At 41.2% G+C, this 25096-nt stretch overlaps 1 protein-coding gene across 3 annotated transcripts in view; it reads right to left on the bottom strand.

Moving 5' to 3' along the window:
- The window catches only part of Intu (inturned planar cell polarity protein), a 69766-nt gene that overhangs the window by 3832 nt on the left and 40838 nt on the right, over nt 1-25096 (bottom strand). For 2 of the 3 annotated variants that reach the window (XM_021664891.2, XM_060378254.1), the window contains exons 8-16: nt 20683-20872; nt 14918-14971; nt 11634-11696; nt 11072-11293; nt 9739-10209; nt 8117-8214; nt 4604-4793; nt 2435-2592; nt 709-1122 (exon numbers count right to left, since the gene is read on the bottom strand). In XM_021664891.2, the coding sequence (XP_021520566.1) occupies nt 1011-1122; nt 2435-2592; nt 4604-4793; nt 8117-8214; nt 9739-10209; nt 11072-11293; nt 11634-11696; nt 14918-14971; nt 20683-20872 (1558 nt within the window). In that variant the 3' untranslated portion in view covers nt 709-1010. Of the gene's footprint in view, nt 1-708; nt 1123-2434; nt 2593-4603; nt 4794-8116; nt 8215-9738; nt 10210-11071; nt 11294-11633; nt 11697-14917; nt 14972-20682; nt 20873-25096 lie in introns of those variants that run through there. The other variant, XM_060378255.1, reaches the window with a different exon arrangement.

Here is a 25096-nt window from a genome sequence, read left to right as displayed (position 1 = left end):
TGGGGTACTTGTTGAGGCTAAAGGATTCCCTAAAGTTACAGGTGGTTTTGAAATGCCTGGCCTGGGGGCCGGGAGCTGAACTCAGGTCTTTTCCAGTGAGGTACTTGTTCATGACCTCTGAGACATCTCCCCAGTCCCCTTTCAGTGCTTTTAATGTGATTTGGTAGAGTTCCTGTAAATGTATATGAACCAGAATGTACTTCAACAAGAAAGAAAGCAATGGAAGTTTACAGATGATTACAAACATGTATCCTAATCCAAATGAAGTTTACCACAAAGAATAAAGGAAGTCAAATAAATATAAATTAACTCTCACTGATATCCTTCCCCCATATCTCTGTAGTGAGATATCTACTAAAATACTTAAACTAATGCACAGGATTCTGATTTGCTAAGAAACCAAAACACAGATATTGCAAATTTAGATACTGACCAATAAGCAAAACAAACAAACAAACAAACAAACAAACCAAACCAAAAGGAAAAAAAGCAACACATTTTTCTTAAGTGGGCCTTTCACAGTCCCAATGCAAAAAACATGTGGTTGTCCAGGTGCTCTGAGGTCTACCTGGTGCAAGGGCTCACTCACTGCACAGCACTGACAGACTGCAGAACCTTGTCATCTCTTCAGTGCCATGATTCCTTTACCAGGTATCAGTCAGTCCTGGACTTTAAGAAAAGCAATGAGTTCAATACGATCCCCTGATAAACATCTCCTATGTTAATTTTTTTATTAAAGAATTCACATTATTTAAAACTTTTCAATAAATTAGCATGGTATACCAAAATGGCAATAAGTTAGCAATCCTGACTCCATATCAGCCTGGATGTCTTATATAATACTACACATGATTTGATGCACCAACCCAACAGCACTGAGTCTCAGTATTAGCAGGATAAATTCAATACTGAACAATGAATACACTAAGCCTTCTCTTTATATGTTGATTTCAGCCATTCTGACACTGTCCCAGGGTCCATTTGTGTTGCTTTGCATCCTACAAACATTGCTACAACGTTAATCCAAAGAACAATTTAAATGCCATTTCAATGGCAATTTCTGAGACGGAGTCATGAAAACAGACATACAGTTCCTGAGGTTTGGGATGAAGAAAGAGCCTTCTGTGGGGAGAAGGAAAAAAAAAATGGTCATTTCAGAAATTAAAGATGATTAAAACCCATTCTATTTGTTTTTTGGTTTTGGGAGAATCACTAATAAACTGAAAACAAAAACACTACCTCCAAAATCTCAGGAATCTAAGTTTACAGAAAGTAGAACACATCTCAGTTTCTAAATAAATAATGTATATCTTAACTCCTATTTAATCAATGCAGTCTTAAATACATTGCTCTTCTTCAGAATTTCTGTATTATAGTCGTATGATCTAGCGCAGTGTGTGCATATATATGTAGATATTCATATTTTGTATAAATATAGAGATATATGTCAATAGTGTATCTATAAACACACAGCGAGTACACATAGTTCAAATTTCTTTGCAACATGTAAGGCTTGGAGGTGCTGAGTATATCTCTGCCTCTGGGTTCACTAAGCTATTCGCTCATCCATCCATCCTGTTTGCTTATATAACTCCATCTACCACACCTTCTTACTTCATCAAGTTGCTATTGAGTGTCAAGTGCAACTACAGATGGCAATGGTAGGGAAGACAAGCAAAAATCCTGATTTTACAAGGCTGGCATTCTGATGAAGGGAAAGCCAATAAGCAAACCCAAAAAACAGTAAAGGGGATGGTGCAGAGAACGACAGAGTGCTGCTTTAGGAGCAGAAGGAAGTTATTCATGGGTCCTCTTTGGGAACATAACCTGTCAGTGCTGATGGATATAAAAGCAGAAAACTCTTCCAAAGAAGGAAAAGCAGAAACAGCTGCCTAGGACCAACGAAGCTGGCCCACAGTGGACACACAGGCTGACACAGACAGGTTGGTCTTGAAGGAGTACGTGGAAAAGGAAAGAATAAAAGGGAAGAGGGAAAGAAAGGAGAGACAAAAGAAAGAGATGTGGGAGAAAGAGCAAGGAAATGTGGAGGGGTGTCTTAGTTATTTGAGAAGACCTCTGACCAACCTTGTTCCTGATCCTTCCTTCCTTCTTTCCTTCCTTCCTTCCCAACCCTTCCTTCATCCTTTCTTTTTCTTTCTCTCTCTCTCTCTTTCTTAACTTCAACATTCTTCAATCAACTCCACCCCCCATTATCCTCTCATCTCCACTGGAAGGACAAAAGGGATATATTTAGAAAAAAAAAAAAAAACAAAACAACCAAACAAACCCAAAAGTAAAAAATTAAAACTCTAGAATATACGAAAAGCTTTTAAGCTTGATGACAAGCCCAGGCCGAGACATTAAGGCAGCAGGCACCCTTGCTACTTCCCCTTCACATTTCTAACCTCTTATTTTACACTTTACTCGCACTTACCCTACCACCCAGTAGCACATAACTGGTGGTGCTTTTTTCTGGTCAGTCCAGTTTTCAGGTGAACACTCGAACAGCACGCCATGTTCTTTCACAGGGGTCAGAGAAGACAACGAGTTTGCAGACTCTGAATCACCTCCACCACTTAGCGCTTTCTTTTTCTGCAAGTTAACATCTGTTCTGAGTATTAACTCGTATTGATAGTGTTACATTAAAATGTTTGGGCCTGGGATGCAGCTCAGCGGTAGAATGCTTGCCTAGCATGCTCAGAGCCCTGGGTTTGATCTCCAAAACTATAAAAATAAAATGGTTTCACATAACTATCTGATGGTGGTGATGCTGGCTGACTCTGGTACAGACTGTTTAAAATGCTATTCTTCTGTTAACCTCCAGCAAAACCAGTCCTTGTTTTAAACATTATCTCCTAAGATACATTATAAGCTTTCACCCTAGAGAGCAAGTACTGTTCCTCTCTCTCTCTCTTTTAAGACAGGATTTAAAAAAAAATGCTCGGGCTGTCTGGAGCTTGTCTCAAACTTGTTACACTCGTTTTGTCTCTTTTTCTGGGGTGGTTGGATTACAGACATGCCTCTTCATATTTGATCTGTTTTTTTTTTTCCCTCTTTTTTAAGATAAGTGTGTGTGTGTGTCTACCCACAGAAGCCTGCTGTTAGAAGTTGTGTTCTCCAAACAGACACACAGCCTTCTCCCTCTCCACTCATGCCTGTTCAAAAATGCTTGACACGATCAAAGGGAACTGGTAAGACAGAAACCCACACTGCTCAGCCTGACTATGACTAATTTCCTCTTGACACTTGCTCTCCTGGATTTACTGTTTGTTAATTTATTTAGCTCCATCATTAGAAGACAGGCTTCAGGGAAAGGATTTAGTTTATTTTCTTTTGTACAACCTAGAATATTGTCTAGTGCAGAGCAGACATTTAACGCTTAATGAAAAAAGCCAATTTCTGTTGCTAAATATGACCAGATAAGGTGAGGACACTCCCGGAGCAGCCACCACTATGTTAACATGGGAGGGGAAAGCTCAGGAACCGAAAGCAGGAGGGCTCTCTAGTCAAGCATAACACGTCTTGTTAATAATAATTCCTGAGAACTTGAAGGCATGGAAGACAGAATTCCACTGCTGAGTCGGCCATGAGAAGTGATTAATGCAGCTGGATTTCTATAAAGCTGAGAAAACAGGAGGAGTTAGGGCTCCTTACTCCCAGCCCAGTTAATGTTCTTTTAAGCCCAAGTTCGCCACAAAATCGGTATGCTGTATTCATCATAAGTATCTTCAGATAGATATGCCGGGACAGATGTTAGATCAGGTACAAAGCCCCTTTTCTTTCCTTCTTTTACTTTTTAAAGATTTATGTTTTTATTTATGAGTGTGTGTGCCCAGACTCGTGGGTTGAGTTGAGGCGCATCACAGGTGCACAGGCGCTTATGGAGGCCAGACGCCATCAAGTCGCTTGGAGCTGAAATGACAGGTGGTGGTGAGCTGTCGAATGTGGTGCTGGGAACCAAACCCCAGGCCCCTGCAAGAGCAGTAAATGGTCTTCGCTACTGAGCCACCTTTCCAGTTCTGCTTCCTTTTGTTGAAACAAGGTCTCATACTGCTCAGGATACCCTCAGACTTCCTATGAGTCTGGAGATGACTTTCTGAATTTCCCATCCTCTTGCCTCCAAGTCAGGGGTGTTGGTATTACAGATGTGCACCACCACACAGGTTTGTTTAGAATAGGAGATGGGATTTAGGGCTTCCTGTTAGATAGGCACTTTACCAGCTAAGCTGCAGTCCTAGATATAAACCTCTCAATATTTTTCCATAATGAGAGATCAATACCAATCTTCCCATCACCACAGAATTCAACTGATTTTAATTATATATAATATTACTACTTAAGCAAGGGATACAACATTAAATGAAATTTCATCCCAGTCTGAAACACTAGCCACCAATTAACAAATGTCTAACCCACAAATATTAGATAGGAGAGGCTAGCTGATATTATAAACTACCCTTATGTTCTTGCTGTGGAAAACCAGGCCCACCATTTCCAGCGGTAAGATTCCAGGACACAGAATTTAACTAAAAGAAACACTGCTGGTCATGTTAAGTAAAGAAAACAGAGTTATTGTGGTAGAAACCTATATTTAGATATTTACCTCTTCCTTCAGTGTCTGCTGGAAAATTGCACGAATAGAGAGACAGCACTGATGGAAATTCTTTATTAGTTGAGAATGGATGGAACCACCTAGCTGAGCCACCTCTTCATGGGTGGGGGTGATGAAGATGCCTTGCATTGTTTCTAAGGCAACGTAGTGGAAGAGTGTATTCTCAGGACCAGAGGTCAATCTTGAAAAGGAGAGAAGGAAATTTAAGTAAATTTAGAAGAATTATTTCTTTTTGAATTTTGTAGAGTTCTCACAAGATTATGTGAACTGATATTAGCAGTACAGTTATGGACAGAAAGCTGAGCCAAACATTTAATTCCCCGTTCTTAACTAACGCATATGTTAGGCTATCATTAATTCCCTAATGGAGACAAACAGTGCCAGCTATGGACAGATAAACATCAATTGATTTGCAAGTAACTTAAAGTCTCTTCACTAAATAACCAAATTGGCTAAGCCCTCTTTTTCCATGGTTTGTAATGAATAACTTAGCTCATGTTTGGCATAGATTTCAACAAGCCACAAAAATGGTAGCGGTTTAGAGTGGGGCACAATACAGTATTAGCTCTACCATAATAAACTCATTGAAATCAACAGCACTAAACTTCTTTGCCATGGCAACAACAATGATGACCCTGAAGAAATATAAAATTATTAGCAATCACAAGGTTAGATTACTCTCTCTACACTACTGCAACCTGCTTCTCATTGATATTTTGTTTACCACTCTAAAGGCGATAGAACCTGAGAGAATAAGGCCTAAAAACGAGGCTGCCTAAAGTCTCATGCAATAGCCAACTTCATTTAGAGCATCAGACAACTTATACTGTGAGGGTTAGGAAGAGTCACATGAGTAAAGTGTACAATCACAGAGGCAAGTCACATGTGGCAAAAACATGTTTTTCCATAGAGGCATATAAACAAATAACAATTGCCAATTGTAATGAATAATCTGAAGTAACTCAGTCCCTAACTGCTTCAACTGGGAGGGGCTTGGAAGCACATTCCAAAAACAATTCCATATTTTCGAAGAAACTGAGGTCGCAAGACTCTTGTTTTGGTTACTTGGAATTTTCTCACAAGCACTCAGAATTCTCACACAACTCCATTCTTAGACCATGTTCCAACAATATTTGCTTACTGTTTTCAGTTTTTCTTTCTTTACTGTTCTTCCCCCAATATTTAATCTCAGATAGATCAGCAGAGCTCATAAATAATGTTTAAGTTTTCCCAAAGGAAGAAGATTTAAAAGAATAACAAGAAAATAAGAAACAATAATAGTTACCATGAATGTCTTCTATGTGACACAGGGTGTGCTTAAAAGTACCTTACCTGTAATTTTTATAATGACCATGCATGTTATTAAATGTTATTGTGCTCCTTGTTGCTATGGGGATGTAGTGTCCCACATTGGGATGAACCTGATTTCAGTTCCACTGCCACGGAAGGTTTGGCTGACTTTTTAGTTTGTTCTTTCTGTACCCTGTCTTTTCCTCTCTGCTGCTGAGTTTCGGGAGTTGGGAAGGCAATTCAATACACCCAGGGAGGAAAACAGAAACCTTCATGCAAAGTGGTATCAGGGGGGTGGGGAGTGGTTGAGACTGTTGAAATACAGAGTGGATATAACTTTGCCATTGAATAAAATGCTTGGTGTAAAAGATATTTCTTATGTCATATACTTACAAAGGCGGTACGTACAAGTTAGAGTAATACAATACATTTATCTAATAATATGGCTTTAAAGTGAACTTTCCATATCATTAATGAATAAGTTATACATGATGGGCACATTTTATGGTAAGAAAACCTGTGGTTTATACATGTGGATTTGTATACTTGAAACAAAGTTTCTTTTTACTAGATATAATGTCAAAACAATGTATGTATTTTTAAAAAAAAAAAGATGTGGCAGTAATGAAATGATCGTAAATTTTGCAGTTAATTGCTAAATGGAGGACTAGGGTTTTCAAAGGGGTTTCAGTTTACCACTTGGATTCAAGTTTATTTGTTTAAAAGTATTTTAACTGTTAAAAATTAAGCAATCACATAGGAAGATATTAAATACCAAATTTTAACACATTAGATGTTGAGAGCAGTATTTTAATCGGGTAAGTTATCTTACTTTTGCCCCAACTTCAGATAAAAAGCATTTCTTGGCACTGCTATTCACACGCTTGCACTTAGAGAACAGTTCCTTTAGAAAGTGGTGGCTATGCACCCACTCTTCCTGTGTATGAGAATTCTATTTCTACATGTTTCATTGCTTAAGTGCAATTAAGTTTGTTCTACCAGTTGGTCCCACATATGACATCAAAATTAAATAACAAGGCAAGAAGATTCTCACAGATCAGGTAGCTAACCACAAAAACAAAACAAAACAAAACAAAACAAACAAACAAACAAAAACCCAATAGAAGAAGTGACTATGGGGCTAGGTTTAGCTCAGTCAGGAAAGTGATGGCCTTGCAAGCATAAGGTTTAGAGTTACATCTCAGAACCCATGTAAAAAACTGGGCAAGGTGGCGCACATTTGCAGCTTTAGCTATGGAGAGGAAGAGACAGGTGGGGCCCTGGGGCTCACTGGCAAGCCAGCCTAACAAGCTTGGTTAACTCCAGGCAGTGAGGGGGTACATTGTCTCAAAAGACAAGCCAGGCATGTCCTGAGGAATGATAATCAAGGTTATCCTCTAGCTTTCACACACCAGCATACTCAAGTGTATCTGCACACACACACACACACACACACACACACACACACACACACACACGGGGCGGGGGGCTATAAACACTTCATAAGAAAATTACACGTTCCTTCTTTATTTAGGTCTTTTTACCCCAGAATTCTTTATTCAGTGTAAGTTGGAGTTTTTATCTATCTGTTTAGGACCAGTTTTTAGGATCCATATTCTGAGAGGGAGTCATACAGGGAGAAGTTAGTGAGATGTGTTCTATGAAACCACAGCGGAGGAGGAAGTGATGGGAGCAGGACACGGCAGAGAGAGAAGCTGAATTGTGCTGCCGTTGCTACAGAGGACTTGCATGTACCACCTGGAACCAGGAAGCTGGGATGGCCTTTCACAGTTGCCTTGAATTTGGGCAAATGGCCAACCCTTTGTTCTCTAGAAGTTAGCATTCTAAGCTGTATGCCATTGGAAGATATCACTTCCAGCATGGGGCTAAGGATAACCAGGCATCTACTGGAGTCTAAAATTAGTCTTTAAACTCTAATTTAAAAAGCAAACATCCAAAAGTATGTTATCTGGGATAGAGAGGTAAAGACGACTTTCACGTTTCAAAATACTACTTTTGATGTTTTCATTTCAGTATGAATATGTTCATTTCCCTGAACATGTAATGAAACAATACAAAATCACCATAAATATGACCGCCTGTCTGTGAGCTATATCATAATTATAATTGTTAAATCATCTCTGTACTATCTCACTGTAAAACCTCTTCAAAGACAAGAAATTTAAGTGAAAAGGCATGCTAGAAGTTTCTTACTTCACCATGTTATAGACTTCCAGGTCATTTTCTGAAAGTTCTTTTTTCAAATTTCCCAAATGAAACGGATTTGGAAGCGTTGACTTCTTTCTAGTGAGCTGGAAAATAAGTAGGTCAGTTTAATCTAAGAATAGGATCAAATAGCAGAAATGATTCAAAGACTTAAAGCCTTCTAAGAGCACTGTTTTTTGTGATGTGTCCTTTAAATATTGTTGACGCATATCTACATCACTTATTCTTTTCTTTTTTACAGCTTAGTGTATTTTAGTAGGAAACTTACAGGAACAGCAGGGAAGAGAGACAATATTAAAAACATGCACTTGCATGTAGGACAACTCACTTAGACAAGAATAGGGAATGGATGAGTCTACTGTACGACAAAATGCTACAAACACCATTCAGTTGCCGTCAATAAGAAATTTACTTATTCAGAAAATCCATTTGTGTGTGAATTTTTAATATGAGTCCAAGATGTAAAACATTAACGCAAGCAAAATGTTTCAGTGAACACATTTCAACAGTTCAACTTTATAACAATTACAAATAAACCTGTTAAAACTTTCTGGAGCATACATGTCTTATTCTTTGGCAAGGAGGTTTCCAGGGTCAAGTCATAGTGAAAACTCCCCAGCATTTCCATTATCAAACACACACACACACACACACACACACACACACACACACACACACACAATCTCTATCCCTGCTGTCTGAACTCCTTAAGGTCACAGATCTGTGTCTTATTCATGGCATCTGACAAGAGCTTGGCTATTCATAATTTACCCAAATCCTCTTGGTCTCTGTTTCCTACTAATTTTTACCAACTGAGATAACAGGTTCTAGCTAGGATGCAAAACGTACATGAAATAAATACATTCTATTCGTGGCTCCAACAGCACTCCATGGTTTGTGCAAAGGAGAGGGAATATCTATGTTTGTGCATGTCACACTGCTCAGAAGCACCGGAGGCCATTTCAAATTTAGCCTTCCTTCTGCTTTGTCTGGTATCACCTCCATTCTCCTGGCGGCAAGTTTCAAAACTGTCTGGAGAGACATAGGCATCCTAGGAGTAAGTGCAAAGCTCCCAAGGGTAATGATGTTGACGACTGTTTGGGTGTCTTATCGTATGTATGGGAAAAGTCAAGAAGGGTCATAACCTCAAGTATGAACATCCTTTTTACACAGTCGCATTTTTAATGTTTGTGACACTCACAGGTATAGATTAGAACTTCAACTTATCACAAGTTGGCATTTCCTCTTCCCCATTCTGATCATTTGGTTCTGTTAAATATTTTACTGACTATTAGACTGACACTGAAACTGTTCCTGCCCCCCTGCTAGGATGCTCTGTCATCCTTATGAGCGCAGAAGACAGGCTAATGAATGTGACCTCAGCTGAGGCTGCTCTCCCTGTTAGCACTGTCAAATGAATGTCCTAGATGTCAAGGGGATCGTGGGTTGGCACTTGGTACTTCTTTCTCTTTCCAGTTCTACGTCTTTGGTTTTTCAGTAATGACATAAAACACCTACCATTTCAAATAAGGTACACTCTCCCAACCTAAAAAAAAAAAAAATGTCTAAGAGTTATCACTCACAGTGCAGACATTTGAACGAACACATACCTTAAGCAAGGCCACATTGTCATCTGAGCCATCAGATTCTCTTTGCTTCCGTACTGCATCTGGGGTAGTGTGTGGGCTCAGACCAACACCTTCTCCCCTTTCACCAGGCTCACATCCTCCACTGCTTCTGGAGGGACTGGGCTTTCGTGCCTTGAAGGAATAGTCACTGAAGAAGGTTCTTCTGCATGTTGGAGAGGTTGCTGTTTTGGAAGGCCCCTGGAGCCTACTGAGGATAGGTGAAGTAGTCAGACCATCCGCCTTTTCACGTGGTACAGCAAGGAACCAGTCAGCGCAAGACAAGCACGGCCCCAGAGGTGTGGCTAGCTGCTCCTCTATGCGGGAGTCTATTCCTTCCAGCTGATGAAGAGTTGCTTTGACCTGATCGACATAGATACAATCTGGACCAGGGGTACCAATAGCTTTAGATGCACAGCCTCCGGCTTCTAATAGCACACACAACATATAATGTCTCTGTAAAGAAAGATTGGTACAGGTTCAGCTGCCATGAAAATATCTACTATAGAGGCTGGAGAGATGGCTCAGTGGTTAAGAGCACTGTTGGTTCTTCCCAAAGGACCCAGGTTCAACTCCCAGCACCCACATGGCAGCTCACAACTGTCTGTACCTCCAGTTCCAGGTGTTCTGACATCCTCATACCAATGCACATAAAATAAAGTTAAATTATATATTAAAAAAAGAAAATATCTAATATAGTCCATATGTATAAGCTTGTGAATACTAAAGACATATAGGTATTTGCAAATACTCAGTGGGTTATGAAAATCTCTCCTTCTTTCTCTTTTCACCATCATCAAAGTTTCTTGACAAAGAATGAAAACAATCTTACATGCTTCATTTTGATAAAGCATCAATTCACCATCAATCATTTCTCTTAGTCTTCCGAAGTTTCTAAGGTAACTTTGAAATAGCTTCCATTATCAAATGATAGTAGTGATAATGGAAGCTATTTCAAACTCAAACTTGAAATCCTCTTGCCCCAGCCCTCCAAGTGCTGGAATTACAGGAATCATCACCATGCAGGGTTTGACTATATTGTTTCATGTTTTCCAAAATAAGTCAAAGGACAAAACCATCATAGGAAGGGGAATAACACACCTTCAGACCCTGCTAAAATCCTGCACTGGATTTTACTAATATTTCCTCATGGGTATTAAATAGATACAGAAGAAAAATAATAGAGAGGCCTACAACATTTTCTTGAATACAAGTAATTAGTATATTCATACTTGTGAACAGACATGCTTGTTTGTATATTTAAGCAAGTCAATTTAAAAGTTATAAAATGAAATTCAAGAAAAAAGTACATACTCACCAACCCAACAATCAGTAAAAAATATCTCCCTTCAGGTTCCTGGAAGACCTCGGTGTCTGAGCCTGTAGGAGGCTGGAGGTGATATCGTGGGAACACTTCTCTCCATATTATCAGCTGGCCAATTCTCTGCTTTGCTGCTAAAGGCAGCAGGCAGTACTGGCGACAGTAGGCAGCAATCTCAACAACATCATCCTTAGGCAGATGGCTGCACACCAAATAACCCTGGGATTTAATCCCAAAGAGCCAAAGTCAGCTAGTAGCACAGAGCAATGATCCCGTATTTCTAAGAGTTTTGTAAAAACCTCAGTAGCAGGCTTAAAATCATGTAGTTTTAAAGGGACTAAGCTAAGATTTGGCAGAAGTCCATGCTTTTGATCTGGGTTAAGCTGCAGATCAAGTTTGACAATTTAGGGGACTCAGCAGACAGGCTACTGCCCAAAGCAAGATCCTACCTCAAGTAGGATTATCTTGAATGGTTGGTAGAACTAGAGCTACCAAGATTTGCTTTAGGTTTATGAATATAGCAGTTGTATAGTGATAAATATTTCAAGCTTCAGCTTACCTTGTAGAACAGAGAAGACCCCAAAATTGTATACAGCCGTCTCATGTCATAGTAGTCCTCGGACTAGAGGGAAATCACAGGTGATTTATAATGTAGTACTGATTTATTTATTTTATGTATAAGATAAAAATAGTCTGGTTAAACTGCCGTGGTTGAAGTGGAGATTACATTCATTGGAAACAGCTTGTTATGGTAACTTTGACATCAAATGCTGAAGGACTGAGGTGAAAGACTGATGTGTTTACTTCCTACAGCATAATGGAACACACAGCGTTTGCTCTTCTATGAGGGGAAAGAATTTCGTTATGACAGGAAGGCTCCTATTATAATCCACGATATCTGGTATTACTATGTCCTACTTCTGAAAGCACAGATTAGCATAATCTATTTGTGGGCACACATACTATCAGAGTAATCCCTTTTCTAGGGATCTACAAGATGACTGAGTGAATCAAGACATTTTTGTAAGAGTCAATAGTGAAGATACGCAGGTACACTCATACATGTAAAATAAAATAAATTTAAATTAATTTAAAAAAAAAGAATGTACTTGGTCGGGCGGTAGTGGCACACACCTTTAACCCCACCACTTGAAATAGTAAAATTTGGAAGTTAGCGATAAGGCAATTCTCAGGAATGGAGGGATGATCAGCTAAGTTTGATGTTGTGTTGGAGAATAGCATAGGTATTAGATGAACGCAGGCATAAAAGTTGCAGGATGTACTGCTCAGCGAAAAATGCGAGTTCCAGAACAAAGCACCACTGCACCCGGTTTTCGCTGAATGGTGTGCATGCTCCTAAAACTGCACACACTGTGTATATCCATACATGTGGGGGTTTGTGAAGGAATAGAAGGATACAGAAGTCTCGAAAGATCCGTTCCAAGCTCTGAAAACAATTATGCCTGGGATGCCAGTGGGAGAGGATGAAGAGAAATATTTGTCTCTTCCTGTAACTTGCATCCGCTAATGTTATACTGAACATAGAAGACATGGAAAATCAGAAATAAGCTTAGTATCTTTGAAACTGTACTGCATTCATATGATGCACTGCTACCCAGCAATAAGAGGACTGAATGGAGCTGGGCATGGTGGCACAGGCCTGGAAGCCCAGAGCTCAGCAGGTTGAGGTGAAGGAGCTGCAAATTGGATGAAGGAAAACAGTATCATCAGCTCCTTCACGTCTCTTACCCAAATTTGAGTAGGTGAGTGTATGGTTCATCTTATTTCCCCAGACTTTGCTCTTTCCCCCTCTCTTACTAAATTATTTACAATCAATCACAGATATAATTCTGCAAATAACTTCAGAATGTACCCTAAGAGGCTGGAGAGATGGTTCAGCAGTTAAGTCTTACAGAGGACCCAGGTTCAGTTCCCAGCACACATGGGCAGAACACAACCACCTGCAACTCCAGTTTCAGGGGATCCTACGCCCTCTTCTGGCCTCTATGGGCTCAAACATGCACATGGTACACATATGTATACTCAGGCACACTCATACATGTAGAATAAGATTTAAATCAATTAAAAAAAAAAGAATGCACTTGGTTGGGCGTAGTGACACACACCTTTAATCCCACCACTTGTGAAGTAGAGAGGGAGGGGCTCTCTCTGAGTTTGAGGCCAGTCTGGTCTACAGGGTAAGCAGACAGTCAAAGCTACCAGAGGAACCCTGTCTTGAAAAACAAAAACAAACAAACAAACAAAAACCGGAATGTGCTTTAAAACAGAAGAAATAAAAAAAACCATAATGCCATTGTTTAAGATTTATTTTTGTCTAATACACAACCATTAGCACTACAGTTCCTTAACCATCTCACAGATGTCTACTTATATGTTTATTTACTTGGAGACAGGGCTCACTGTGTAACCCAGGTCAGTCTTCAACTTGAGACTCAACTGCCCCTCTGCCTCCTTCGAGCCGGGATTAAAGATGTGTGCCGCCATGTCCTGCCTCACTGATATTTTTTAAAAGCTTACTTGAATGAGAAGCCATGGAAGATGGCACACTGAACTTGGTTCACATGGTTAAGCCTCTTTCAAGATCTTTCTCCTCTTGCCTCTGCCTCCCTCCGTCTTTCTGTGATTTATTTGTTAGAGAATCTATCCCGTGTTTCCCAGTCTGGATTTGAATGATTAGTCAGTTCACACGCCCTTTACTTAATGGTGACAGATGAGCTAATGCTTCATCCAGGCATTTCACAGGTGGTTTGCATGCCTCCACACTGTGAATAGTGTTCATTGTGGGAGGGAAACCTCTAGGCATGCTTGGGGGCATTATTTTGAGTATCTTAACTGACACAGGGGACCATCTTAATGGTGGGCAGGACCACTCCCCCTGCAGGGATCCAGGACCGTATAAATGGAGAAACGGAGCCGACACTGCATGTGTGCTTGCTCTACTGTCTGCATTTTGACTGGGTCACCGTATAACCAGCCCCACAAGGCTCCTGCTGCCGGGACTTCCCCCCAGGCTGGACTGCAGCCTGATCTTATGTGCCAGAACAAACCTTCTCTTGAGTTGCTTTTGTCATAGTATTTTCTCACAGCAAAAGATGAGGAAGCCATGGCAAATTACAGCAATGTACTGCCTGTGGTTTTTCTGTTATCTGTGTGGTTATCTTGATGTATGCGGTTAGACAAGAAAGGTGACATAAAGGTTCGATTTTTTTCCCCCCACTTATCACCCAGTTTTCACAAAAATGAATTGTTTCTCAGTCTTTCAAAGCAAGGAAACTTATGAACTTATAGACTTCAACATACTGGCTACATCTCAGTGTGATGGGTAGTCTTCTGACAGTTTTAGCCTCAGCACATGTAACCTATGTTAGTTCTGAAAACTTCTGGAATGTTCCCTGTCTTTGAGGAACTGAGCTCCACTTGGTGGGAACTGCTGTTTCTATACAGTGACTTGAGTGCTAATGATATCTAGTGTTTATTGACAATGCACCTGCTGGTCTCTTCATTGGGAGACCAAGGAAACAGAAATTTTAAAAAGTTGAAAGCCACACTGACAGGTCCAAGTTAAGTTCAGACTCACAGTGTTCTCAGATCACCAAACTGGCTCCATCTCTGCCCTCATAAAGCAGTGCTTGTTAATTAATCATGGCTTTAACTTCAGAACACACATTGTGCAGCCAGTATCTGCAGCTGAATAGAAAGCCTGGGGGCGTGTAGACATTGGCTAGTGTCAAAACAGAGGCCGAATGCTATAGGTCTACTTGTCAAACACTCAGAATGACTGATGAGAGTTTAACAGTTTCCATAGAAACCCCCTCCTCTTACCAGTTCTGCGAAGTCTGCGGCCTCAAGGTCACTCAACGCTGTGTCCAGTTCCACCTATGTGAACACAATAAGGAACGCTCAGAACTGCCTGAAGGATTGCTCCAGTATCCTTCTTTATTGCTCTACTTAAAAAATATCTCAAAATGGAACGTGTTACTTTTAAGCTTTGCAAATATAAAGCATTAACTTGTTTAACATATGTGCTTTTTTATTAAAAGGTGCTGCAAATTGTTGAAAACCTTATGATCAACACAAAAACAATTTATGAGATAAAAACTGCTCTATTTTTTGAGTTAACTTTTTAAACTTGTTAAACTTCTTAAAGCAAAAGGAAAATCACTATTAACATGGCCAGCCTATTTCAGGTTGTCTTCCTGCTTCCTCAGTATTTTTGATTCTCGGAAAATACCAACATTCTTCCTCGTCTCTCTCCTGGAAACAATGTTTTGAATAAAGCGCTGCCAATCGTTATTCAGATTAAAACACCGAGGCAGGAGTTCTCCTGGGATCTGGCACGGCTGAACTTCCTACAGAGTTATTAGACAAAAATCTTTTACATAGGATTTGGCTTTTGTTTCCATGGAGATTGCTGGAACTTTTCCTTAAAGCATCCACAGTTTAAAAACAGAGTAAAATTTACCTGCAATGCGTGTGTATACATACAAAAAGAGTTTCCTAACTATGTAGCATACACACTATGTATAAATAAGGACTCCCCTGTGTCCCCTCCCCCCCCCCCGCCTCTTTTCTCCCTTAAAGGCAGGCATTTTCCGCAGGGCTGTCTCACACTGGGTTGTACTGAGACAACACAAGCTCCTGAGACATTAGTCATGCCTTTTCACGACCTTCACACAGTATGACTCATTACTCATTTGTGGCACACATTTTTCAGCATCTAGCAAATGCATTTTGTTCTCTTGTTTGGGGAGAACGCTTTACCTAGTGAAGAACTGTCAGACAAAGAGACTAAATACTTGTAATTTTTGATCTCGGACTGTTCTGTGAATTTTTCTCTACTTGGTCTCTGGGCTGATATGAGACTAATACAACTAACTGTTCCTGTAGAAAAAGGTAAAATATTGTTACTTTAACAAAGCCGGTATGCCTGAGGTAAGTATGCCTGAGGAAAGCAGGACTGAAAAAGTTCTCAAACACCTGGGAAAGAAAACCGAATACTAAACACAAAGCAAAGTAAGTTATTTACAAATAAAAAAAAAAACAAATAATTCTACTGAACATTTGCCAACTTCAAGCTCATAGCTACTTTTTACTGTTTTCATTAGAAAATAATTTCATTAGAAGATAATAAAAGCTACTATTCTAAGACAGTGAAAAGTCTCAAAGAAAAGAAAAAAACTTTCTTTGAGCCTTTTGGTAAAGCAAAAGCTTTGGGGATTCTGGTTTCTGCTTACACGTGCAGAAAGTGTTAGGTAAGTATTCAGCCTAGACAAGACAAAGCTGAACAGAATAGGAAGTCAACTCCTCTATGTCTGGAAGAAGGGCAAGAACACAGCAAACTGCTATTCTCAAGATCGGAGTGACAGACAGACAGACAGGCAGGCAGACGGACAGACAGACAGACAGACAGATGCAGTCAGGCACTCACAGCTGCAGAAACCACCAGGAGCAGAAACCACCATCACAGCCAGGCCAGCACAGGAGCACCTGCACTGTAGTTGGCAAGCTGCCAGAGGCTCCATGTGCTGAAAACTCCATGGAAACCCAGGCTGTTGAGTCCCCCAACCTTTTGTGAGTTTTCCCCATAGGCGCCTAACCAGGTTGCCATAGTATATGCCCTCCCAACTCTGACACTAGGAAGGAAAGGAAACCATTGAACCATGCTCTAGAGCACTGGCCTTTCCTTCACATGGCCTGCCCCATGGAGAAAGTAAAGTACAGAACAGCCCCATGGGATGTGGTGGACCTGGGATTAAGCAGAGTCAGCAAAAGCCTTCCTCAGCACAGTAGAGGACCATGTAATCTCCTGTGTGAGAGGAGGGAAATGCTCAACCCCAGCTCACGCTAGCTAGCCAGCCAGTCCCAACAAAGAGGGGAGAGGAAACCTGACAAATGATGCTAAGGTCCACAGTTCACCAATCTACCGGCTCACTGTAAGGTTGAGCCCTAACCACAGACCAAGAATGCCTCCCCTCCTAACACCCCACCACCTCATTAGCCACGCCTAATTCTAGTGGTCCTTTCCCGTGTCCAACATGCCCAACTACCAACAGAAAACAGCAAACCCACATATTTAGGATAGAACATGTCTGCTAAGATGTGGCTGAGACTAGCTATGGCTAAGATGTAGAAATTAACGGCAGAAAATTTAAGATAAAATGACTGAGACACCATGTGAGAAGAGGAGACAAGGTAAGCTGAGATGGAGTTCCTAAGAACAAGCCACAGGAAGCGCACTGCTAAACACACTGTGGCAGAAATGAAGAAGGCCTTTAAGGGCAGGGCTGTAGACGGGATGTGGCCGAGGTCAGGACCCCTAGCGCAGTATTATTTAGTGTGGATGGGATAGAGGTAAAGGTGTACTGTGAACTCTAAAACAATTATTAAAAGCAGCAAAAGCAAAAACTGTATGAAAATTATAGGTACAAACAGCAGAAAGCAAACAGAAGGCAGAGATGAATGCAGAACAGTGGCAGCAAAGAGAAACCACACCAAGTATGGACCATCATTTCTTTTCATTTTGGAATATGATCATTGTTAATACAACTATTCATAACTACACACAGGTGAAAAGAAGAATCCTAAAGAGAAATTCAAAACTATTTTTATTTTTCAGTGCTAGGGACAAACCTAGGCCCTCAACATGCTAGACATGTGCTGGCTCTATGGCAACCATGAGGGAATTTCCAGACCAACCTCTATAACTAACACAGATGCAAAATTTCTCAACAAAATTCCACGAAGGTCTGCCAATATGGCTCAGGAGGGAAAGGTACTTGCTACCAAGCCTGAGGACCTGAGTTCAATCTCTAGAACCTGCATGCAGGAGAAAAAGAAGTGGCTCCCACAAGCTGTCTTCTGACCTCCACAAACACTCTCTGTCACTCGTGTCCAAAAGCAACTCACTAAGAGCACACCATGACCAAACTGCTTTCATTCCAGGAGTTCAAGGTTGGTTTAACACAAAAACAAGGAAGTGAAATCCATCACATAAGTGGAATGAATGACAGATAGGACCTTTGACAAAGCTCAGCATCCTTTCCGGATAATAACACTGAAGCAATTAGGAAGAGAAGGACATACCTCAACAACATAATAATGCAAACAGCAAACTTACTGCCAACATTAGGCTAAGAGTGGAATGAGGCAAGAGTGCCCATTCATACCACTCTTATTCATTGTGGTGTGCAAAGTCTTAGCTAGAGAAACAAGACAAGAGAAAGAAATCAAAGGTATACACATGGGAAAGAAAGCAGCTGAGTATCCATATCTGGAAGTGACATGATTCTGTACTTTAAAAGACCCCAATGATCTTACCGGAAAGCGCTTAAAAAATGATAAACCACCTGTAGCAAAGCAGTAGGATGGAAAACGAAGGCGCATGGCTCAAAGCCTCTCTGTAAAGCAATAGCCAACCTGCTAAGAAAGAAAGGTAATGGGAACAAAACTAAGGGGGGGGGGAGAGCCTGATACAATGAAAACACAGACACACAAAAGAAAGAGATTGAAGAAGGCATTAGAAGATAGAGCTCCTATGCTCATGTTTACATCGCTTTGACTTAAAGTCATTTTGGTGGGTCATACTCTAAGAAGTTAATGATTTCTTCTAGATTCTCCAGTTTCTTGGCATATGGATTTCCATATGCCTAATTATCTTCTGAATTTCATAGGAATTTGTAACATTCCACTTTTCTCTCAATTCGCTAATTTCTCTTTTGAGTAAGCTTTGCTAGGGTTTTGCCCCTCTTATTCATCTCTTCAGGTATTTCTACCACTCCCTTTGTACATTCCTGAAGCTCTTCTCTTTCTGCCTTTGGAGAGGAGTCTGCCTCTTTATCAAGTTACAAAGAGCCAGCCCCAGTCCACTATCTAAGCCAGAAATTCAACGAGAGTGAAACACATTACCCCTAAAAACATTTTTGCCTCTACCATCACACAAAGAAGATAGAGTTTCTCCAATTAGGCAATTACGAGGTAGGCCAGGAGTCTGGGGTGACTCTTAGCCAGAAAGCCAGCTCTCACTGGTACCTTCTGATTGTGAAGGGCTGGGGGTGGGGGTTGTGCCTCTCTAAGGTTAAAGACTCCCAGTGGGTGTGAGAGACAGGCTTCGGAGCCAGGGTCCTTCTATCTTAAAGGCAACATTGTCCAGTTACTTGCTATGTCAAAAAGCTCTGTTTTCTCATGAAAGCACTAGTGAGGCTAACTGGTGCGTTTGATACTTTTTAGTTTGATATGATTCAAGAAAATGAGGTTGGGATGTAGCTCAGTGGCAGAACTTGATCAGCACGCATGGCCTCCTAGGCTAAAGTTCTGGGACGAGAAAAAGGAAAGAAAATGGTCATTTCAGTCACAGACTAGCACTTCACAGAACCAAGGACAAAATAAAAAAGCATCAGGCAAAATTTCCTACATACTTGAGCTGATATCCCAGCTTCAACTAAGAAACATGTAATAGAGATTCCCCAACTGTAAGTGCAGCTGCAGTGAGCAATACCACTTTCCCCATCCCACAGCCTTCCCATCTTGTCACAGCTACTGACATGATCAGTAGTAAGCTGCCAGTCACTTAGCTATGTGCTGAAGGGCTTCATGGAGAGTACTTTTCTAGTAACAGTGTCTGGTTTTTTTCATGACCCTTGAGAAGTGGCCATACGATGTCACTGAGAAAATGAGAAAATGCTGTAAGTAAAGGAATTACATGCTAGGCCACACTAACGGTTTCTGGAGTGATCTTGTCAGTTGTGTAAAGTTACATGTGATGGACAGTCATGAAGTCATACTAAAAACACCTAACCATTGCCAAGCCCTAGGCAGGTAAGCTATATATGCGACAAACCAAAGGCCAAACACATGTTCATGGAAAGCAACTGGAATGTGGGTCCGTGGCAGAACATGTTTTTCAGATGCAAGAGGCTGGGGCTTCAACCCCCAGGATCAAAGCAAAACAGAAGAATTATTTTGCTTTCAGTGGCTCTTGTACTCTTAAGAATAACGTTGGTTAATGCAGATCACCAAAGCATTTGTCTAGTCACAGTCTTTTACTAGCACCAAATGAAGTAGCATTCCACAGCTGCTTTGCTGTCCAAGAAGTAACCCACCTTTCATCTGGACAGAAACAAAGACTGACCTTGTGTTATAAAATCAACTCACAAAATTGCCAAGTAAGACATACAGCTTAAATTTCTGAAAGAAATTCTGAGTTTGGAAAGCTTAAATATAAAATATGACGAGAGAACCAATTTCTATTTTTAAAGAATCATTTGTTGAGGTTTATGTCACTGGATCTCCTACTTCAACAGCTTCTTCAGTTGTCACCAATAATCCTGAAACAAATACCTCCCCCCCCCAACACACACACAGACACCACACACACACACACACACACCAGAAAGGGAGACGAGATCCAGTGAGCTCAATTCTGGAACCTAGACAAAGGTAGAAGGAGGGAACTCTGACCCGTACACACCACAGTCCAGGCCTTCCCCATGCAATAAATTAAAAAAAAAATTATTTTACAAAGAAGGCAAGAAAGCTCACGGCTCAGCGAGGCGGATGGCCCTGATGCTGACTCAGGGCCCCTCGGTTACCTTGAGTTCCTGTGGCAGGGCGAGCCAGCGGACTCCGGGGAGGTTGTCTAAGAGCACGGCGCTGGCTGCATCATACTGTTGAGCGCTGGGACTGGCACTGACATAGAACTTATCAGGCTGGAGAGCTCGCTTAAAGAACAAGCTGAAGAAATGATCCAAACGAGGAGCGTTCTCAACCTGGCAGAAGGCACTGGAGAAGCGGGAGCTGAAGTGAGTGCAACCTGTGGAGAGGTCCATGGCCTGCACTGGCTCAAGGGGGCTGGCTCTGCCCCAGCACTGACTCTCTCTTCCTCCTGTCCCCACAGTTACAGCCACTGTTGTAGTGTGACTGAAAGGGAGCATTAAGATATATACTTTCTGGGGGCTGGAGAGATAGCCAGTGGTTAGGAGCACTGGTTGTTCTTCCAGAGGACCCAGGTTCAATTCCCAGCACCCACATGGCAGCTCATAACTGCTGTAACCCCAGGATCTAACAACTTCACACAGACATACACATTTCCTTCCTGTCTGTCTTCCAACCACTTACAACTCCTAGTGTCTTTCAGGTAATGGAGGATAATAAAGAGAGTCTGAACTCTGCAGTACAATGGATTTGGCTTTGAATGTTCTTACTAGATAGCTGCCATAAGAGCAATCAACAGGCCTATCTCTGAATTTTGGTCTCCAAGTCAAAACTGGGGTTAATGTGATCCAACTCTCCTTCAAATCACCTAGCAGCCACTACACAAGAGTACATAGGAAATATAAAACAAGGAGCTGAGTTATTTTATCCCCAACTGAGGGTACAAGCATTGGAGAAAAGGAAGGAAGGAAGGAAACAGTAAGGGGTACAGAGAGAGGGAGGGAACTGGAGAGATGAAAAGGTGATTTTAGACATGCAAAAGCAATCCAGCATTAATCACGACTATTCCATACAACAGTCCCCAAAATGACACAATGGCTGGCTTGCATCATGCCGAAGTAATTCACTGATTCACCCTGCAAATATTTAAGTGCCTACTTTGTTCCAGCCACTGTTCTTTTTGCTAGAACGGCAATAAATTCAGACAAAAGACAATGAACTGTTGAGCACATGCTCTGATGAAGTAAGGCAAGGAGATAGTGAATGGTCAGGTGTTTTATTTATACCTCTATTTTAAAGGGAGGATCTTGTGACATTGTCCAGGCCTGCTTGAACTTGTGAGGTCACATGTTCCTGCAGCCTTCCAAAGCGCTGAGACTATGGGTATGCAACTTCACACCCAGTCAGCTTGCTGTTTTAGAGTACACGATCAAGAAAGACTCTGCAAATAGGCCGTTTACATTGATATCCCTGTTTGAAGAAGATCCAGCAGGAGGGAAGACTTTAGGGTGGGGGGGAGAATTTTGCCAATGTATAAGGCAGGGGGTGGGTGTGGTTTGAGATCTGATCAGATAGGTAGGTGGGACGCAGGTAATACTGTTGGTCATTCTAATTTGCTGCCACTATAGAAATACTTTTCATTTCAACAGAAGCTGAAATTCAGAGAAAATAGATCCCTCTGCTCTTAACTTAGTCTGTGGACCACACAACAACTTCAGTGATTTGTTGACATGCATGCAATCCCTTACAGAAAGTTCATCTTTGGTAATCTCAGTTTGTAGAAACAGCTCACTTAGGGCATATTCAATAAAGTTTGTCACACTAACATAACTTAAAAAGGGCAATTAATACCACCTCCTCGTCCCTCCTCCATTAAAGACGTACTGGTAGAGGGAAAAGGCACTGTGTTTAGATGACCAGCTTTGTGCATCTCATTCATTTGGAAGTTCCAGGTAAATAATCAAGTTTGTGAGGGATATGCCTCCTCCCAGGTTCCTCCAGCAGAAAATGTGAAAAATAAAATGATCATTCTAGATTGATAATCACAGAAGGTCATGCATGATGCTTTGAGCACAGTGACAATAAAGTCTCACCATAGAAAATCAGAAAGAGATACCACCACCATGTTTGGGAAAATGCTTAAGTTGTCTTTCATTTTCTATGCTGGTATACTCTGGGGTACAGAGCAGAGGTATCACTTTAGGACTGTAGCAGGATATTTGACCCCATTGTGAACCCCCAAACTGTGACCTGTAAAACCCTGTTTATTGTTTGGTTTGGTTGAAGCGTGGCACACACATGTAATCTAAGAACTTTCTGTTTATTGTTAACAGGTGATTGTGGTATGGTTCACCCAGCCGTAGCACACACCTTTAATCCAAGAGCTCTCTGTATACCAGATCTAACAAAGTTAACCCTAGGTCAAGAGGTGGAGCAAGAAAACCAGCTGACAGTGATTAAAGAGTGGGAGGGACTTTGAGTTGAGCTGTATTTAAGACAGCATGGAGAAGAAGGTTTTTAGCTCAAGCTCTGGCTTTAGCTTAGGCTTCAGCTCCTCAATTCCCTGGCTTTTTGGTCTTTGAACTCTAGCAAGCCTTCAGCCTTAGGTTTTTTTTTTTTTGTTTGTTTTGTTTTTGCCTTTTCTTCCTGGGCTGTCAGTTGTACTAGTGAGCTTTTTGGTTTTTTTCCATCTGGACCGGAGCTGAGAAGGAAGATCAGTTGGGTGCTTTCTTTGCCTCTCTGAGCTAGCAGGTTTTCAACCCATGACTCTGGCTCCTGAGTCCTTACTGGTAAAATAGAATGGTTGGGATTTTCCATCATTTTAACAACATAGGCCCCTGAGGCACTAGAACCTGGAGAAATCCCACTGAAGAAAAAAATTTTCCAGTCATAATTTTGTTCATTCAGATGATTAGTAGTTACCTCAAACTTTTTCCTTTAAATCAAGAAATATGTATCACATTATATTATAAGGTTAAACACCAAGAAGCACCCACAACAGGCTAAAGTGCCAAGAATAAGTGACAGTTGAGTGCTTGACCCTATAAGGGACATCTATATCATCCCTCCAGGGCTTAGGTGACACGTCAGGAGAGTGTGCGAGTCAGAGCCATGCAGCAGAAAGACATCTGGATGTGGCAGGGCCACTGCACTCGTGCACTTGCTACAGCTATGCTTATCTGCACAAGACCGGTATAAGACTGGGCCTGGAGACATTTCATCACGAACGGGGAGGTGTCCCTGAGGGACTGTTGGCAGACAATGGCTTCTTTGGTGGTGTAGGCACTAATAAGCTGCCCATGCTCCGGTAAATACTCCTCAATAATGTTCATGCGGGCAACCCTAATAAACTCAATGGGTCACACAAAAGACATGAAAGTGGGAGGGGGTCTTGTTGGGAGGAAAGGAGTAGGAGGAGGTGACAGAGTAAAGAAGACTGAGTATAACTACAGAATTACGAAACTGACAAAGAATAAAAAAAAAAACAGAAAAAAGGCGGAGTGTTTGCATAAAATGGAATGCATATTCATGTTTTACAGAGACTACACAGAGGAATACACAGGCCATCTTAACATTCCACACTGTGTCTCTGATTTCTACTAACTGTGCTGGATTTATTTATTTTGTTTTTTGAGACAAGATCTATACCTCAGACTGGCCTGGAAACTCCTTAGGTAGCCTAGGCTAGCCTTGTATTTACGGTAATCCTCCTGCCTCAGACTCTCAAAATGCTGAGTTTACAGATGTGAGTCATCATGCTCAGCTAAATGCACATTTTAAGTTACATTTTCTTTTTGAATACAGAAACATTTTGGGATAGTGAAATCACAAAGAAAACACAAAAATTTACTTTAAAATCTTACTCTTGTCTATGTCACACAGAAACATGCTATATTTGCCTTTAAAGAAAAGAACCAGTTGTTGGACTTCAAACCCAGGCCTCCTAACCCTGAACCTGTTAGTATACAGGCGTTTCCATTGGGCTGCTCTCAGGAACCTAGCGACTGCTTACATCATTGCCTGCTGCTGCCAGGTGCATTAAATATGTACGTGCTATGGATAAAAGGGCCCCCTCAGCCACCCAGATCTCTACCTTTCTCCTTCCCTCCCTGCATTCCTCTTTTCTAAACACATGCTCTCTTTCTCTCTCTCCCCCCCAACCTCCATGTTCCTCTTCTCTAAATACATGTTTTCTCTTTTTCTTTCTGCTCCTCCCCTGTCTCCCTGTGTGCACGGTGATTTCCCTGGCACCATTCTCTGAGACCAGTGAACCTGCCAGAGAATTATCCCAAATAAACCTGCTTTTATACTTCTCATTCGGCTTGAACTGGCTTATTTTGTTGGTGGAGAAAACCTATTACTGGTATATACTGGCTACTAATATCATAACATAGAACTGGTTGTAATTACTATATCCTGTAGGAATTAGTGGTTTTCGTGAGTTTTCACAGGATACATTACAGAATATGATGTAGAAACAGCATCCTGGGTTCACTAAAGGCCAGGGTGGAGGTTCATACCCACAGTCCCAGCACCTGGAGGCTCGGGAAGCAAAAGCACAAGTTCTCACCA

Source organism: Meriones unguiculatus, chromosome 2, assembly GCF_030254825.1.
Source record: "Meriones unguiculatus strain TT.TT164.6M chromosome 2, Bangor_MerUng_6.1, whole genome shotgun sequence".
NCBI classification, from domain to species: Eukaryota; Metazoa; Chordata; class Mammalia; order Rodentia; family Muridae; genus Meriones; species Meriones unguiculatus.
Note: the sequence above shows the minus strand (reverse complement) of the source record. Positions and strands in the feature narration are given on the sequence as shown.